Genomic DNA, 12,443 nt, shown 5'->3' on the forward strand with positions numbered 1-12,443 from the left:
TGAGGGCTTATAAATTAGCCCCTTACAGTAGTCTACTGCAAAAAAAACATTACAGTATCTGAGGCAGCTTAAGACACCCTGGGAAACCAGTCTGCATTACTTATAGGAAACCTAAGAAACCTAGGAGGTTGACACATGGGCCACTTTTATTGATTGTTTCATTTTTAGGAGTCTTTTTGTTTGTTTACCACTTATGTACATCCAGGGGTCAAAGTATGATAAAGATAGGAATGTGTAGTTTTGCAAACCAAAAGAAATGTCACAAAGTACAATTACAATTCCCTCTGCTTTTTAAAGAATATATGTGGATGTGTTCATGAGGGGTATTTGTATTTGCTGTACACAATACGGTGACGGGTTTTTGTCACTTTGTTTACTCATCATAACTTACTGTACTTTGTGCCTGGTTGTAACCAGTCCCAGCTTCCCGTTGCACAGCCAGTAACCATTCGCACACCGATGAGACCCAAAAGGTGGAAATAGCTGTCTGTGAGCAGGTTTACTGGCTATGCACTTTATCCCAGGCTGTGCTGAAAAGCTGTGTATTACGGCAGACACAAGTTTATAGGGCTCCATGTTAAAATGGATAAGAAGCAAAAAGTGACACACTGTGAGTGTTCATTTGCATGTCATTACCCAGAATCCCTGGCTGCAGTGTTTACTTTGCATTATTTGCTGTGAGATAATGGGGAAAGGCAGGGTTGCAGACCTGTCTGAGTGATATGAATGTGCTCACAAGTGGTATTTTTATGTGCTACAGAAAAGATGGAACCTCAAAAGTGGCTCTGCAGCGTTACCTTGTAGAGCGCTTTTACTGTATGCCTTATTGAAATGGTGTCTGAAGAATCCAATTGCCTAAAAGGATTTTCCTTGCCTCCAATCAAACACAGCATCACTCTGTTTTTCCCCCCCATGTCTTTAGTACTATTGAATGAAGCATACAGTAATTGGCTAATGTATCTTCCTTTTTAGAGTGCTCTAGAAAAGATATAGTGTTCCATAGCAAATGTGGCTACACTTTATCTTTTTGTATGGCACTTTTAATCTTAAACCCAAGGGCATGCTCTTTATAAACTGTAACAAATAAGCTTCAAAAGCAAACAAAATTGCCCATTAGTATATATAACAGCAGCTCAGCTAGTGATTTACCCATTTGCTTCTTATCAGATGGGCAGAATCCCACATAACATGACTGTACCATTGTTGTTGAGTCATGTTTGCTATCCAAACGCATCACCATTGGCATTCACGTCTCAAAAGGTTGCCAACTATTCTTATTAAACTATTGTATTAGTAGGAATTTCCCCTGGCTGAATTGCCTGCAATGGGAAATAAAGAGTGCCTGATATAACCTTGCATGTTGTAGAGCAGGGGTTCTCAACTCCTGTCCTCAAGACCCGTCAACAGGTCAGGTTTTCAGAATATCCCAGCTTCGGCACAGGTGGCTCAATCAGTGGCTCAGTCGAAAGCTGACACATACAGCCACTTGTGCTGAAGCTGATATATCCAAAAAACCTGACCTGTTGGGGGGGACTTGAGGACTGAAGATGAGAAACCCTGTTATAGAGGTCTGTAAGGCAAATGAGATGCAACACATGCCCTTCCAGTGCCGGAATGCTGCTCTATTAGGTATCTGAGTCTTATTGTCATGCCAAGTACAAGTATTTCTTTACCCAATGCAAGACATTTATGCCTCCATTCAATATACAGTCAAGCTGCTTCTCCATGTCAAGGAAACTCTGAGCTTTATAGAAATGATCGGTGCCTTTGTAGGCGCAAAAAGAATGTTCTCGTTACAAACATCTGTGCATGAATGAATTGATACACAATAGATACACAATAGATACACAATATGTAACAGGGTGATTTACACAATATCCCAAAGCACATTTTTGCTTCATTATTTTGCTAAAAACAAACCAGTATTTGATTAAACGTAGAGTAGGAGGTTTGTCATGGATCTGTTTTAACCGTACAGTTTTTTATTAAAAAAAAGGACATTAATTTTTTCCTGAACATTTTTGAATGTTGTGAAAATGGCACTATTTTTAGCCAAATTTGTATGACTTTTTTTAATATATTTTTTTAAACCGGGTCAAATACCAACTGTGGCTTGCACATCAGAGTGATATGAACCTGTAATTTCTTTTTTTGCAAAGTTTGCAACTTTTTCACAAAATGAGGCTAAATCTGTCCGTCCGTTTTTGTGTATATTTTGCACATCCCTAGTTGGGAACATAGAAAGTTAGCAGATATATACTGTATTATAAACAATAATACATAAAAGTGCTAATTATATAGAGATACGGTATAGGGGCCTATGCTATAAGCGTCGATAAGCCACTTATCGAGCACTTATCGGCCAAAATGCCTACTGCTATTCAGTAAGCCTCGATAAGTGGGCGATAAAGGTATAAATCGCCAACATTTTCAGCCGTCATAATAAAATCGCTGGGTGAGCCACTTATCGTCAGGTTCTGAAACTCGTGCAATTCTAGTAGCCGCGATTAGGTTATCTCGATATCCTATCATATTGCGGTACTAGAATGGCAAGTTTCTCCCAAAATCCTCACGCCAGGAAAAGTGACGTTAGGCTAGTGAGAAGCTGCTGAGGGGCAGCGATACAGCACTTAGAAAAAAATGCTTTTTTTTCCTGCATCGGATTGATGCCTGGAGTCTCCGGAGCAGATACCTATTAATATCAGCACTGGAGAATCCCATGCAATAAAAATACATTTACAGACAACTTCATTAACTAAGTGGCTAACCGCTAAGGCAATGAAGGGGTTAACCCCTCCCGCTACCCACCAAGGGCCCAATACCCCCTTCACTAACCCCCGCTAACCACAATAAACACTAATACCTATCTCCTCTACCCCCACATGATTGATACCAGAGGCTGCGGGTGTCCTCAGGTGGTCCCCGCTAGTGTCTGGGGGCTCTCAGGTGGTCCCCGTGGGTGTCTGGGGGCCATCGGGTGGTACCCGCAGGTGTCTGGGGGCCCTTAGGTGGTCCCTGCGGGTGTCTGGGTGTCCTCAGGTGGTCCCCATTAGTGTTGTTGTGTTTTTAATGGTTATTGTGGGTATCAGCTGTGTAATATAAAATGTAATACTAGTGTAGATGAGCAGGAGGTCTCCAGAGCAGAACCGTGTTGATTTGAGGTCATGTTGAACAATGCCTTATACAGTACACATCAGCAAACCATTGTGCCAAAAAATCATTTCCCTAACTCCACTGCAGTTTTTTTTTTTTTTTTTTTTTTTTTTACACCTATGAGTCATTTGAGTTTCTTTTGTAAAATTCTGGGCAAATATTTGTGACACTCCAGTACAAACTTGCCTATAATTTTTTGTAAACGTTATCTCCATACAAATACTGTACCTGCATATGAAATTTTGCAATGGTTTTACAAATTACACAATACAGGCATACACCCCGGTTTAAGGACACACACTTTAAGTACACTCGCGAGTAAGTACATATCGCCCAATAGGCAAACGGCAGCTCACGCATGCGCCTGTCAGCACGTCCTGAACAGCAATATCGGCTCCCTACCTGTACCGAAGCTGTGCGCAAGCGGGGAGACTATAGAGCCTGTTACACATGCGTTATTTATATCAGTTATGCACGTATATGACGATTGCAGTACAGTAAATGCATCGATAAGTGGGAAAAAAGATAGTGCTTCACTTTAAGTACATTTTCGCTTTACATACATGCTCCGGTCCCATTGCGTACGTTAATGCGGGGTATGCCTGTATACTGCAGGAGGAATTTTGAAGCACCAGCTAGCAACTGAACCACCACTTCGTTTTCAATTGGAACATTAAGAGAATTTTCCCAATCTGTATGGACATATCATTGGACTGGGGTATTGTTGTCACTTCTAGCGCCGGGTGACTATCTTTTTGTATTATTGTCTGTTAAACGAATTTGTGAGTTATTTGTTAGGCAGGGACCCCATGGCAGCTAATATCTAATCACAAGTAGATTTATTATCACTTACATTGTAATCACAAAATTAATGGTCACAGCGCTGAGCTTTAGGGTACCAATTCACTATTCATTCACGTGGGAATAACATGCATAGTATATACCGGCACCCAATAACAGGGCCTGTGTCTCGGGAAGCAGGGGGTCCCCGGACCTAAAATCAACGCGGTTCTGCTCCGGAGATCCCCTGCTCATCTACACTAGTAATACATTTTTTTTTTTTTAAACATTAATTTCGGATGAGATTTGCGCAGGGAGAGGCGGCTCTCTCTGAGCAGCTCTCTCTGCAGCTGAAAGAAATCGCCGGATTTGGCCTTTTGGGAGAGACGATCATCACGTCGCCGGCTACTCACCTGTTTTGGAAATTTTGCTATCACAGGTAATCAAAGCTTTCTGAATACCGTGATAGCAACACACAAAAAACTGGCGGATTAAATGTACCACCGTTTTTTTGTATGAACACTTATAGCATTGGCCCCATAGTAATATACGGGGGAAAATGTGTATAGAAGATGATAGATATAATCAATTAGTGTATTTCAAGTAGAATATTTACAGTAAATACAAATAATATTTTACTATGAGAAAAAACAATAAATCCATTTACAAACACAGTCAACCATCTGCACTTTGATGTATTGGTGGTGAACTCTTTGAATGTATGTACTTGGAAGCTTGAGCGGGGACTTGTATATATCTATATATGTAAGTAATCGCCGCCCGCTCAGCGCTAGCGGGGTCGCAGCCTAAAGGCAAAAAGTGAAAGTGCCCATCCTGTAGCTAAATAAATTTTCTACCTGGTGTGCTCAAGGCTTAACTTAGATGGTTTGTCTAAAGTTTGCAGATGTGATCATATAAGATCCCGCCTTAAACCTTTCTCACTGACTGCTCCGCACCTCTGGAATGCCCTTCCCCTCAATACCCGACTAGCACCCTCTCTATCCACCTTTAAGACCCACCTTAAGACACATTTGCTTAAAGAAGCATATGAATAGCACTGTGGATAATCCTGGACACATGATACATAAAGCTTAGCCGCCTGCAGACGCACTTACTAGAATTCCCTCCTACTGTCTCTATACGTTCTCCTACCTACCAATTAGATTGTAAGCTCCTCGGAGCAGGGACTCCTCTTCCTTAATGTTACTCTTATGTCTGAAGCACTTATTCCCATGACCTGTTATTTATATTATTTGTTATTTATATGATTACAACATGTATTACTACTGTGAAGCGCTATGTATATTTATGGCGCTATATAAATAAAGACATACATACAATACAATACAATACAATGATGACCTCAGTATAATAGATTTGTATATACTAGCCAGATTAACTCAGCTGCAGTGACCAGTGCAACTCACACTTCAGCGTTCGTATAGAAAGAACCCTTGCTCTAATTTTGAACTTGTAAGAATTATTTTGGAAAGCAGAGGAACTTTTAGCAGTGACAATTTGAAATGTTTGTATTTGTTTCTGTGGCATGGTTTACAAGGCTAGCAACATTTACAGAAATGATTTAACGAGGAAAAAAAGAAACATTTTTAGAAATCTAGCTACCAGCATATTCTAATTCCAGATATGTTTTATTAAATAGAAGAAAATAGTGACATGATAAGAAGTGGTATTTGTGGAGAGAGAGAGAGTGTTTTATATATTTTTACACACAAATGCACAAGGAGAATGTGCATTTCAGCTACCACTCTCTGGGACCTATTCAGGTAGGTTCGTTAAAATCACTGCCATATCGAATGGTTTGGCATGACCTACCTCATGGTCTGACGTTTGTGTTAGCTGTTCCTGAATATCGTGATATCAGCCTATTGGAAGTCCGATACCGTTCGGTAGGAAAATGCCATACCGCCGAGTTAGTGGAAACTGTGGTCCTGGGCCTCGGGAAAGCTGTCTGCGTCCCTATGTACAAAATAATTAAAAATACATACATAGTATGTCTGCTCACATTTTAAATATTATTTTACTTGGAAAACAGATTAAACAATTGTTGCCTTCCATTGATGATAGCTGTCTGAACTTCTAGTCCTCAAACCTCATCCAAAATCCAATACCAAAATTCCCAGCTTGAGGAAAGACTTTTCGGTTGGTTGTTACTAAGATTTGCAGGCACCAAACAAGAACATAAGAACTGCTAGTATTGGGTCAGACCAATTAGTTCATTAAGCCCAGTACCCTGTCTTTAACAGTGGCAAGTAGTGTCCATCCATTAATAGATCTTGTTCCCTTTTAAATCTATTCATGCTATTTGGTGTCAAACCTCCAGGTTGTGTCAAGGGGAGACTCCTGGAGTGGGTAGGACCTCAGTGGCCAGAACAGCGGGGAGCAGGCAAGGATTGTTGGGGCCACAAGCAGGGTTCAGTGGCGGGCAGCAAGCAGTATCGTCGTGGTCACAGGCAGGGTCGGCAACAGGAAGGCAGGAGCAGGGCAGGGGAGCAGAAACTGAGATTAGGGAGCAGGGACAGGACTGGGACTTGCTAGCAGGAAATAGACAGGGGCAATCTAGTTCAATAGCAAGGATCTTTAATATGAACAGGACTTAAAACAGGAACATAAACAGATCAGGGCAGAGGGAGTCTGGATACAAACAAAGGCAATTGAGCACAGGAAATAGGAAACTATAAGGACAGAGGCCAGGGGCAACAAGAGGAGACAGGCAGATAGAGGAACCCCCGAGCAGACAGAAAACAGCAGCACACCCGGTGGACAGAGAAAGGAACTATGGCTGGGAGGGGGATGTCTAGGAGACCCTGAAAGGTTGAAAGTGTTGACTGTGCACCGAGAGAAAGGGCTTCCTTTTATTTGTTTTATGTGTCATGTGATAGTTGCATTGTGTGTCTCCTGGTCCTTGTATTACAGTATGTGGATTTGTGAATAACAGTCCCTTAGTTATTCTCTCAACACCATTTAATATTTTGAATGATATCAATATGTTGGACCTGGCAAGCATTTGGGGGGCTATTTCTATTCCTATTTTCTTTATAATTTTTTTGTAAATGATATATTATAGATATATTATAGATATTCATAATAATCATGTACCATAGCATTTGAATTTCTAGGGGGAAATCCAACCCCAGTCCTTGAGATCAATGACTGCTCTACCAAAACATTTTCTCAATACAATGGGCAAGGCTGACCTTATTCAGCATCCTATATGTAAAATGTATGCATTTTAATCATTTAATGTAATGTAACGTTCTGCTACAAATGCATCAACATGCTCTGTTTAGGTCCAGTCTGATGAGAAATCATGTTTTGAAGGATGACATTTCACATCATATATTTTTGGACAATGACATGAGTATGTGTTTCTTCTTTTCTTCATTTAAAAAAATTAAAACAAAATTAGCTTGATATGAATTACACACACCTGCCAGTCACACCCTGGCATAAGATCAATTCAGGACCCCAGAGGAGCTGGAATTGTGCTCTATTTGTTAACTGGTTCAGAAGAGAGGCCAATAACTGCCAGAGCTCAAGTTAGTCAGGCAACACTCCTAAATAATCTGTTTCCCCAAGCAGCCTTTGAGTTTTGCTAACGCCCAATGGCATGGGACTGATGTAAGCGACACCAGGCCTTCACCTTCCTTATGTGTACACAGTCCAGTACTGGAGATGAAAAGGCATAAAATGGCCAAATAGCCAAACGTTTAGAAAAAAAGGGAAATACAGATCTGTTTTATAGCACACTTGGTTGTGCGAAAATTGTTTATTCTCAAGAAACCAATATGCTGATGTAAGTGGAAATTACGCTGTGTTTGAGGTATTTATATGTAGAGAGAAACTACAGTCACCCTGATTGTATGTTACGTACTGCAGTGCATTGTCTGGCATTCTCACAAAAAGTCAATTTAAGGTGGATTAGAGGAGTGTCTATGGCTCCTTCTGTAGTCTCTAAATCCTACATACTGTAGGTAACACATGGATGTTGATTTTAATATAGCCATACTGTACAAAAGGTTTAGGGGAGAACATACACTTTGCTGCTAGAGGCTTTGCAACAATTGGTTATTCCGCAGTATGTAGTGAAATACAGAATCACTGCACACGTCCGATTCCACATCTTTCGCACATTCCTGCAAAGCGAGCATACAGTACCTTAGCAAAATGTGCCTTTCAACTGGCTTTTGTTCACACACCCTTGTTGGATCTGAAATTTGATTTTGTCTGGTGTCCATCCTTATTGCTTTCACAAACTTTATAACAACCATTAGGTCACCACACACCTTGTCAGTATTTATAGAGGTGTTTGGGTGGCACTGGAGACGTTGTATTGTATAAGGAAAAATTTAAGAACTGATAGTAACGGTTGGCAGGGGATGTTGGCTCTAGTAATAATGTATTCGAATTCTTCAATGGGCTGTAGCGATGTACTCATTCTCCGCATTAGGTGTGCTGCAGCATTTTCATTTGCATGGAAAGTAACTGCTACTTCAGTTACAACTGGGAAGCTTATAAAATTTTGCATTTATTATCACATAACAAACATGTTTAAACCATTATGGATTTATAACAATGTTTTAAGAAACAAATGAAGATGGTCAGTAACTTATTCTGGAAAAATTTAGAGAAAATGGGGGAAAAGAAAGTTTTGCATGAGAAAGTTCAATCCTATTAGTAATCCAGCTTCTTCTAAGTGAATGCATTTTATTTCTCTGCCAGGATGTCCAGTGAATGGTGACTTAACTCCCCAAATCACCTGGTTTCATGGCAGTCAACCTATGGGCACTCAAGTGGGGCAGAGGCATGAGGTGTTGGAAAGCGGTCAGGTTCTTCGACTGACTAATCTGAGCAAGGATCACCAGGGAGAATATAGCTGTGTTATTCAGAACCCGGCTGGATCACTTATACAAAGAGCTTCTTTGTCACTTCAAGGTAAATATAAGCATTATGTTCCCAACTTTAGGGTTGGTTTCCAGTCTTGCTTAGCTTCTGAACAAGTAACCTGTCTATGGGCAGACTTGGGAGGGATGGGGGGATTGGGAAATGTTTTAATCTGTTTCTATATTTACCCTTCACCATTGATGTTGCAGTCCTGGTGGTGTTGTATTAATAAGATGTGTGACCAGAAGGCTCTTTTTGCTCTGGGTGGGGGAGGAAGGAGGGTGCTATGTGTATGCTTATGTAGTGCTTTAAATCCCAGTAATAGTGAGCATGATTATATTGGTTGACCGTTCCGTTCAATGTAACTCTTCATAGGTACCGCTTCCCCATTGTGGTTTATTTAAAAACCTTACTATTGATAGAAATACATTGAGCTGTAGCACTTTGTAAAATTATTTTTATTCGCAGATAATCCATAGCTTGCGAGAGGGAATGTTGAGATATAACATTACCCTATTGTATAGCTTTGCTGTGTACTAAGGCAATGCTGGAGCAGAGAAAGTGTATTTTGACGCATTGCACCAATCCCTGCGCTGTGCCCCCCCCCCGCCTGCTCTCCTCCTCGGTCGAGCCCCCCCCCCCCCACCTCTAATGTTGCGTCAAATGATGCTGTGGGGTCATGACGTCACGTGACCCACGGCATCACTTGATGTCACGTCTCCATGGCAACGGGGTTATTTGACGTTGCGTTGTCACAGAGACACATGACTGAAGGCGGGTCAGTAAGTTTACAGAGGCCTCGCGCTCACACCGCGGGACCTCTGTAAATGCTGCGCCCCCCCTGAAAAGTATCGCCCCCGCCCAGTTTGCACACCCCTGGTTTAGAGCACAGATCCATCAAATGTATGAAACAGTTTCTTACATGTTGGGCAGATTTTTAGAAGCCAGAAAGTTATGCCACGTTAAACGTGGATGATTTTATGACCCAAAAAGGCGCACAATTGAATACACCTCATTACAATCTGTATGCTGTGTAACTCCTCCTTTTGATATTTCCCAAATCGGAAAATGGTGCACATGGGGCAAACATTGGAACAAAGACCTTAATACATTGTTCCATAGAGGTGCAAAATGAATTTTACACAAGTTGCCTCAATTTTGCTCCAAAATTGCCTTAGTGCGTACATACAGTAGTCCTTAGTAATTATAGCATATTTTGTTCTGTAGCAAATTCATAACCAAAGTATGAAAACACATAGGGGCTTATTCTGTAAGGTGTGATAGTGCAGATAACGTGCTATCACATAAAGTCTCATTGACGTTAATTGGGCTTTCCATGCAATAGCACGTCATGTGTGCTATCACACCTTACACAATAAGGGCCTTAGCGTTATGTTTAATTCTATTCTATAGACAGAGTGTTCTTACTGTATAGTTCTAAAATACAGTAGGTTTGTAATAAAGCCCCGTAGCTGAAATAAAAGTGGGCTTTTATGAAATAATAAAATCCTTTAAGTAACTAAAAATCGAACATAAATTATTTCAGCACAAAACATTGGGGAAGTCCTACAGTATGAGTGCCTTCTATGTTTAAAATAAAAAATAATAATAAATCTATATATAATCAAAAGGAAAAATACCAGACACATATTTATGAACACCTTTGCTACCTTAAGGCCTTCAGTTTATTGTGCAGCAATGTGTTACAGGTGTCCCCTGAACCATGGGCTTTTATTTAAAGCCACCACTTAACCCGTCCAGTGCCAGAGGAGCCATTCCCATTGGCACTCAATGGATTAATAATAAACCATCCGCTGCTTTAGATTTTATTCTCCAGAACAATTTAAAGTAAAAATAATGCTGGCATTGAGATGCTCTGGATACCAACGTTTTACATGCTAGCTAGAAGTCTGAGGGCATTGGGATAGTTGGTTTGCCATTTGCTGTTTTGCAAAGCCCCAGCTACAAAGGCCATATTTATTTATCACTGCTTATACTGATCATATCCGTAATGCTGGTATATACATGACTTCTGCTCTTTGTAGCCTATGCATCCATGTCAAGGTACCGCATTTTTCTAATATAAATGGTAGAAAACGAAGCATTTTAACAGTTGTGTTGCTGTTCTCCAGTTCCAGTTGCATGCACCTTGTGTGCATTACCACTTCAATAGTCACTGCACACACCTAAAAATAAATAGTGTGTGCGATTTCCATATTCTTCTAGCTTTGCAAATGTGGCGATTTACTCCGGAAACTGTCCATCTGAGTTACTGCTGGTAGGTGATTGATATCCTGTATCTCTTGTGATGTGTGTGCCCTTACCCTTGCATGCCAACAGAGTACCAGTGGTCACTGGATGGTTTTGTGCCGTGTTCAGCATCATGCGGCAACCGAGGAATCCAACAGCCAAAGCTGAGTTGTGTACTGGACAAAGAAGTGGTCAATATGTCGTATTGTCTTGAGAAGCCCAAGCCACCCATAATGCCTGTTGCATGTCACAGAAGAGACTGCCCACCAAGGTTTGTATTATGCTCAATACGATCTATTTATTCTTCAATACAGTCAGTGTATGAGGTTCCTGTTAGTAGAGCCCTGCAGAATGGAAGTATCTTAGTCTACATAGAGCGCTATTATTCTGTGAAGAATACTGCTGCATTACAGTTCTTTTCACTGGAAAGAAAACGTTTTAATCCAACTAAAATATAATAACTTGGATTCTTGAAGAGATCAACCTTGATCAGCAACACATTACTACATTGTACTATAAAGGGTGTGACTTTCAAAGAAAACCCCCCATACATTTGTTATTTGTTTTTTATCTATACATCCTGGCTTATAATAGAGCAGCATATAGGCCAGGGGTAGCCAACTCCAGTCCTCTAGAGCTACCAATAGGTCGGATTTTCAGGATATCCCTGCTTCAGTCAGTTGCTCAGTTGAAGACTGCACCACCTGTGCTGAAGCAGGGATATCCTGAAAACCTGACCTGTTGGTGGCTCTTGAGGACTGGAGTTGACTACCTCTGATTTAGACAGATACAGTCCAGATGCTCAACAGATTTAGTGATCCTGGGAACCTGTATGAATTTACAGCCTTCCAAACCCTTCCCTACTGCTTTCTAAACCACAATAAACATATAAAGCAAAATACTTCCAAGCAGTAATCATTTCTGTATTTGGAAAGGACGCATGCAAAGAGGGATTGAGGCTCAAAATTAATTAACTATTGAAAGGCTACAACATCTTTTAGTCTCCGTTTTTAAAATCAACAAATTTGAATATGATTCACACCACATAGTCATACTCGACACAACCTCATATTACTGCATGTTTTTGGGGGGGAGGTATGTGTTCCTGAATGCGAGTTAGGTTAAACAATGTCCATTAAAATTGCCTTTCTCTGATAGCACATAGAAATTAAGTTGTTATGTTCTTTAGCTATGTGAGGCATGTCTTATTATACCATACAAAATGTGTCCTAAATGAATCAGCAGCGTTGGGCTGTGGATCCATCTGAGGCCCCTTTTCAATATGCTGTGAAGCGGCTTCCCTGTGTTGGAGAAATTGGTAACTCCATTCAATTGATTGGACTGGGAAGTAGTTTCAC

At 40.7% G+C, this 12,443-nt stretch overlaps 1 protein-coding gene across 3 annotated transcripts in view; it reads left to right on the top strand.

Moving 5' to 3' along the window:
• ADAMTSL1 (ADAMTS like 1) overlaps positions 1-12,443 on the top strand; it is a 943,111-nt gene that overhangs the window by 912,813 nt on the left and 17,855 nt on the right. For all 3 annotated transcript variants that reach the window (XM_075594935.1, XM_075594947.1, XM_075594940.1), the window contains 2 exons: positions 8,674-8,886; positions 11,176-11,356. In XM_075594935.1, the coding sequence (XP_075451050.1) occupies positions 8,674-8,886; positions 11,176-11,356 (394 nt within the window). The remainder of the gene's footprint in view (positions 1-8,673; positions 8,887-11,175; positions 11,357-12,443) is intronic.

This window comes from Ascaphus truei, chromosome 1 (assembly GCF_040206685.1).
Source record: "Ascaphus truei isolate aAscTru1 chromosome 1, aAscTru1.hap1, whole genome shotgun sequence".
Taxonomy (NCBI): Eukaryota; Metazoa; Chordata; class Amphibia; order Anura; family Ascaphidae; genus Ascaphus; species Ascaphus truei.